Source organism: Gigantopelta aegis, unplaced genomic scaffold, assembly GCF_016097555.1.
Source record: "Gigantopelta aegis isolate Gae_Host unplaced genomic scaffold, Gae_host_genome ctg9408_pilon_pilon, whole genome shotgun sequence".
Classification (NCBI taxonomy): domain Eukaryota; kingdom Metazoa; phylum Mollusca; class Gastropoda; order Neomphalida; family Peltospiridae; genus Gigantopelta; species Gigantopelta aegis.
In genome coordinates this window covers 1-7,257 of record NW_024537088.1, presented here as the reverse complement: position 1 = coordinate 7,257, position 7,257 = coordinate 1, and the positions used below count along the sequence as shown (strand labels likewise).

The window sequence follows — 7,257 nt, the reverse complement described above, 5'->3', positions numbered from 1 at the left end:
TGGGAAACCGTTTAGGCCTTTTTATACTCTTTTGTGTCAGCTAGGTAGGTCAGGGGCCTTCTAATAGGTGGGCCGGCCTAAGTAGGTCGGGCCGGTCTAATAGGTCAGGGGCCGGGAAGGCTCATGGGCCGGTTAAGAGGTCGGGCCAGTAGGACGGGTCACTGTGTCATCAAGGTACGGAAAAGTAGGTCAAGGTCACGGAAAGTAGGCAGGGGCCCAAAGGCCCCCTTTAAATATTTATTAAGTATTAAACTGAAAATGAACGTGCAATATTTTAACACCAACAACTGTTTGAAAAGTCAACCTTTTTTTTTTTTTTTTTTTTTTCCATTCCTAAAACCGAAGTTAAAATGATAGTATTCCGTCTTTCAGCAAGTTACGTGTGGGACAGGTGTACCAGTCACAGTGCCAAAACAGACGATTGTTGGTTTTGTCGACGTGACGGAGTGAGTGGACATATACAAATAACGTTTAACCAGATTTATCGTGAAAACGGTGGGCTTAATTTGGATGAATCAGTGTTACGGCGACCAGTCGAAGCAGACGACGGCAGTGCATACGGAATCGAGTTCTCAAGGTGTTAATAGCGGGAATCTGGGATTGTGGACATTATATTGAAAGAACTGAATTTCTTTGGGAAATGGTCTGTTTGGTTCAACTTGTAACCCGTGTGTGTGGACTCCGCTTATTTAAGTTTATTAAAAAACGGGCACTTAGGTTAAGAAGTACAGTTTTAAGCTTGCATTAACAAAGACAGTGAGTTTCATAGTGTATGGTGAATTTCCCAGTTTCATTGAAAATCGATCAGACCAGGAACGTGTTTTGTCAAATAGATCATGAAGGCAAACAATCAGTGTGCGATCGACTGTGACACAGATTTTACGTTCGCGCATTATAGGTGTTTACTTCAAGCGATACACCTACCACGTTTGAAACGGCGGGGCCCTTGGGGTGTCATTGTAAACACGGACCCATCTCACATTCCCAGGCAAACATGGGTGGTGTTCAATTTTGTAAAAACAAAGCAAAGTTTTTGTGACAGTTTTGGGAAAACCACCAGAACATTACAATATAACATTTGTAAGTTTTTTAAGGAAACATTGTACATCATACGTTATAACAACAAAATCCATACAATTTTATCAAATCCAAGACATGTGCTTTTTATTGTTTGTATTTTCTGTTACAGAAATGTAAAACCTGAACTGATTAATGAATGATATTATGAAGTCAGTTTAGTAAAGATACATTACAGAATGATGTTATTTTGTGTAATAACTTTATATGTAAATACTTTAGATATTGTACCCCGTCTTGTATTCATTTGCTTATTACTAATATGTTAAATATTGTACACAATCATGTATCTGTTTGGTATTGTTATATTAATATTATTGTACCCAATTCATGTGATTTCCCTGTAATTCAAACATGTTTTGAAAATAAATATATTAGATCATAAAATGTTGATCTGTAATTTGTGGGTTCCTATCACACAATCACTCACCGCCCCCCACTCCAACTACAAACACTTCTTATTCCCCTTTCAGATTCACCTTCTGCCCCTCTTTTACGTACACCACCTATCCTCTTCTTTTGTTTCCACTTAACACTTCACTCACTTGGACAGCCACTCAAACACCTGCTGACACAATCTCTGTCACTCCTACCACACACATCCGCTTTCTTTCTCTTCCATTCCTCTGTTTGCTTCTGATGAATCCGATGAAGAAATAGAAATGTTTTTTTCAATTAAACATTTAATTCTAAACAGAAAAACGACGGTAGTATTTCACAACTTATCTTTCACAGCCTTCCTGTTCTCTAACATTGCAATTCACCTTCTGGCCCTCTTTGTATGTTTTTTTTATTTTCTATTTAATGCATAGTGTTTGATACTTGTTTATTGTATATGTTATCTAGTTGTTACTTGTTTATATTTTAAAAAATTTATATAATAGTATTGTAGATTATTTACAAATTTCTATCATCAGTATTATAGATTATTACAAATTTATGCTGATTATATGTAGAATTTTCATGTTTTTATTTATACAAATTATTGTTTTGTCAAGCTGTGAATGATGATTGTTTTGTTTGTTGTGTTTTACATGTAAGAATTACAGTATGATGCAAATTAATGTTCTTCAGAAGAGTTGTCAATTTAGAACATTTAAAACTTATTATTGCAAATTGCTAAAATTTAAATAAAGTTGTATTTTTTAAAAGTGGTATAAGTTTGCATATCATTTTAATTTAAAAACATAATTTAGCAAGTGCCTGCTCACCTAGAGTTGTGTTGTAACTACTACTTACTACTACCGTCAAACATTGATGTCAGTTTTTTTCATTTTTGATACTTGTTTATCATAGATGTAGTTATTTTTTTTTTTTTTTTTTAAATTTCTATCATAGTATTGTAGATTATTTACACATTTTTTCTATCATAGTTCTGTGGTATCTTAATTTATAAATTATGCTGATTATATGTAGAATTTCATGTTTTATTTATACAAATTATTGATGAATCAAAGTGTGAATGATGATTTGTTTTACATACAGTCATTTACAGTTTGATGATACAATTTTTTTTTTATGTTAGCAGGATAGATAGACCATGTAGAAACATTTAATGCTAAAATATTTAAATAAGTTTTGATTTTTAAAAAGTTTTTGTGTAAGTTTGCATATCATTTTTAATTTTAATAATAATAATTTAGCAAAGTGCCTGCTCACCATAGAGTTGCTGTTGTAATTCTACTAACTATCAAACATTGTTTGGTATTGTTGTCAGTTTATTACAACCAGGCATAGTTCTGAGAGAGCTGTCAATTTTAAAAACAATAATAATAAAAATTGGAATTTTAAATTCTTAAATTTATTTAATTGACTAAATAAGTTTATGTGATTACTGTTAGTTTATTGAAACGGGTTTTTTCAATTTTAATATTTAAAGATAAGTGTGTTAGGATGTTTGCTTACCCACACAGCTAGTGCTTGGTTACCACTTTATACTTAAATAACACTGTAAGGAAGTACTTTAGTTTGTTAGTCTTTATTTGCATGATTTATTTGTGATATACAAATCCAGTAGGTAATCCAAACTGAAAAAACAGTAGGTAATCCAATTGAAACATCAACAGTGAGGTAATCTAACATGACGGTAGTTAATCCAAATTGAAACATCAACAGTAGGTAGATCCAATTGAAACGGTAGGTTAATCCCAATTGGAAACAACAGTAGTAATCCAAATTGAAACATCAACAGTAGGTAATCTAAATTGAAACGGTAGGTAATCCAAATTGAAACATCAACAATAGGTAATCCAAATTGAAACGGTAGGTAATCCAAATTGAAACAACAGTAGGTAATCCAAATTGAAACATCAATAGTAGGTAATCCAAATTGAAACGGTAGGTAATCCAAATTGAAACAACAGTAGGTAATCCAAAATTATAACAACAGCAGGTAATCCAAAATTGAAACAACAGTATGTAATCCAAAGTGGGAAATCAAAACAAGAAATTATTTTCTTGATAGTCAAGGGGAGACAATTTAATAATTTGCAATGCTATAGTTATTTAAATTAACAATTACAATAACAAATAGTTTATCATTTTATTCATTTATTAAAAACTTCATATTAAAATTTTACACACATTAAGTTGTTTACATACAAAGATATATGTTTCAGAGTTATATAAATCCATTATAGAAGTAATATTGGTTTGTTAAATATATATACTACTCAAAAGAATTTAAGGGTCAAAAATTTATAACCAAATAAGTTTCAGAGTGTATTAGATTGATGATGTAAACTACACCAAAAATTTAATTTATTGTTCCATATTTACAAAAAAACACAAATAAACGTCACTGTATACAAGAAAGTCACATGACATGCTGTCCAAGTTGAAGGTTGTCAAACATGGATTTTACACATTAGAACATTCGTTTAATAGTGTGTGAATCCACCCCTGGCACATCGTTGCCTCATGCTGTTGATCAGACGTCTGAAAAACTCTTGGGGAATGGCCTGCCACTCTGCCATAAGAAGTTGAACCAGATCATGAACGTTGGCTGGAGGGGCATGGTTATCCCGAACTCTCCTGCCTAATTCGTCCCAGGCGTGCTCCATTGGGGCCAAGTCAGGCGAATATGCTGGCCAATCCATCCTGGCGATACCTTGTTGTCTGAGAAAGTCCGTTACCACCCTGGCGCGGTGGGGTCTGGCATTGTCATTCTGCAGAACTGCCCCGCCGGCCCATCTATGCTGAAGGCCTGATAGAACCAACGGCCGGATAATCTCATTCAGATAGCGGAATTCCTTCAGATTGCCATCCACCACATAGAGGGGGGTCCTGTGGTGGATAGAGATGCCGCCCCCACCATGAACTGCTGCCACCACCGAACCGGTGACGTTGTCTAACGTTAACGTCAGCGAAGCGCTCCCCAGGACGTCTGTAGACAGGAACCCGACCGACCGTCGTTGAACTGGAGACTAAACCTGGACTCATCAGTGAACATCACTCGACCCCCCCACTGAACACCGTTGCTACCGCAGATGAAGTTGTGCACAGTGACGTCTGGCCGTTCTGTGACGTGGTAGGAGTGGTGGTCGAACAGCCTGGCGACGGCAGCGTAGAATTATTGGCTCTCAGACGATTGCGTATGGTTTGATCAGACACTCGAGTTCCAGTCGCAGTCCGCAGATTGTCACGTAATCGGCGTGCAGTGGTTGTGCGTTGACGTAGAGCCATATTGGTGATGTAGCGGTCCCGTCTCTATTTGTAGTGCTTCGGGGTCGTCCCGAACGTGACGAGTTCGAACAGAATTCGTTGCTTGGTACCGTTGTGCCACAGTCGGCCAACGACACTCTGACTGACACCAAGTCTCAGAGCACATTTCTTTGCGTATTGCCATCCTGAAGCCAAGCAATAGCCCTTCCTCGATCTTCGATAGTCAGTTTGACGTCGTACCATTGTCGAATTTGGAGTGTGCACGTACACGAACGCAAGCTCCAATTATACGGAAATTCGGCTTGGGAACATGGAATACATAGGCAAAGCGTGCAAATGAAAGCGTTTTGTGAAAAAAGCAAGTTATGGGCCTTAGCGACCTTTCTCGCTTTCGCCCTATTTACGTGCAAATGTAAGCATGTTTTCGCCATTAGAACTAGTCGACAGTGTCAATGACAGTGGATTTTAATTCATTTATGGGTTGCTTAGACCCACTTTCGTCAAAATGGAACAATACCATGCGTGACATTATGGTCTAGCTAATATAATTGACATTCAGAAAATAATGTCGAAAATATCGTCTGACCCTTAAATTCTTTTGAGTAGTATATATATAGCTAATGAACTATCATCATAATAATAATAATAAAACGACTAAATGTTGTCTTCATTTTATTACTATTGGCGGCGAAATGTTTTGGTATCTGCTGCTGCTTGCATATTGTTGCTGTTGTTGTTGCTGCTGTTGATGTTGCTGTTGTTGTTGCTGCTGCTGTTGATGTTGAAGTGCGAGGAATAATCCTCGCCCTCTTCCAAATGGAACTCCTCGTCCTTGTCCCAGTAAGTTGTTGTTACTGGGAGCTCCTCCTCGTCCTGCCCCAGCCCCAGAGCCACTTTGTTGATTGGAACTCCTTGTTCCTGCTCTTCTTGAAAGTTCCCTCCAGATCCTTCAAAACAATGAAAACAGTTTATTTATTATAATCATTAAGAATTATTATTATAACATTGTTGGGTCTTCCTTCATATTAACACCATTTAGCTGAATGTATGGGTGGTTGTACACCTTTAATGTGCTGTTACTACTACTACTTTTGTAGTGAATCCATGTATTTCTTGAACAGAATTAATCCAATATACGCTAGTAATGTACTGTACTGTGCTGTTTATGTGGAAAGTATATTATTATATAAACCGTGTCAAACTGGTTTCTTCTCATTTAAGTAACTTTAAATTTGTGCGCTTGCATACCAACTATATCTAAAATAATAGTGACTAGTTCTTTAAGAAAACTCTTTAAAAAAAAAAAATTTGGAGTTTAGTATTAGAGTTCTATATGATTTCATTTCAACTTTATTTTTCTGCTTATATATATATTATATATATATATATATATATATATATATATATATACAATAAAGGTTCAAGCACTCTGGCATGAACACACCTAATCCATATACGCTGTTTGTGCAAGACAGTGGTTAATTGTTAGTAAGTGTTAGTGAGAGTGTTAATGAAGAAAGAAGGTGTAGTGAGCTTACACATACACATTGAGACCTTAAAACTCGTCATGGTGAGAGCCGGTATCGGGATGCGAACCCATCAACTACAACCTTTAAATACAAACGGTTTAGATCACTGAACCGTTTATATGATTTGCATACGCTAACTGTACTACAAGGAAGTTAACTCTTGTTATACTAGAAAACTCACCATACGGCTGAAACCGCCGTGAGATGTTCAGCGGTGCTCTTTGGATCAATTGTGTTTCTTCCAGTTCATCTGGAGCAGCAAGGGCGAGCATCTCGCGTTCTTCTTGGAACTCCCTTTCAACAGCATCAATCGCTGACACTATTTCTTCCTTGTTATTCAGTAACGCTCGGATGAGCATCACCACAAAATGTCAGATGACTTTTTGTTCCCGACTTCGTCAGCTTGTTAAAATGCACGTATGGTTGTGAGTTGCCCTCCCACACTTTTACTACAACGTGATCTTTATACCAAAAGTTTTTTTGTTTTTTTTTAGATTGATTGATTTTTTTTTTTTTTTATAAATATTAACAAAATGTGAGATTTTAAAGTAAAAGCTTTCTTTGACAATGAATGGTTCTCTGGCAGAGTTGGATACAAAAACTGGCTGTTCTCCCAACGTATTTCCGGAACGAATCTTATCGGTACCGTGTAACAATATAGTAGAAACTCTAAAACGATTGGCAGGTTGCTATTAACCAATAGAATATCTATAACCCGTTTCCTACGATTTAGTGTCTTGTCATTTTCCCCCTACTGTTTAGAAATGGCTAGTTGTGTCAAAGTTTCTATTTACTATAGAAATCATAGATGTCATCTACATCTTTAATTTCAAATGATGGGAGTATGTTTCTTTTAATTAGAAAATTCCAATGTCTTTTCAGAAAGGCCCTTTATGTTAAATACATAATTGTCAAATTGTAAACATATCTGGTTTCTTCAATTACCAAACTATTTTAAGATGTACCATTGAACCACCGGGCTTTTGGG

General features: G+C 36.1%; 1 protein-coding gene across 1 annotated transcript; it reads right to left on the bottom strand.

The window, feature by feature from the left end:
• Nucleotides 1-5,507: 5,507 nt before the first annotated feature.
• Nucleotides 5,508-6,791, bottom strand: LOC121367136 (the record flags this gene model as incomplete). The annotated part of the gene is made up of 2 exons (XM_041491281.1): nucleotides 6,451-6,791; nucleotides 5,508-5,687 (listed from the first exon to the last, which is right to left on the bottom strand). Coding segments are annotated over exons 1-2 (358 nt in total), but the record flags the coding sequence as incomplete, so codon positions are not given.
• Between the last annotated feature and the right edge of the window lie 466 nt (nucleotides 6,792-7,257).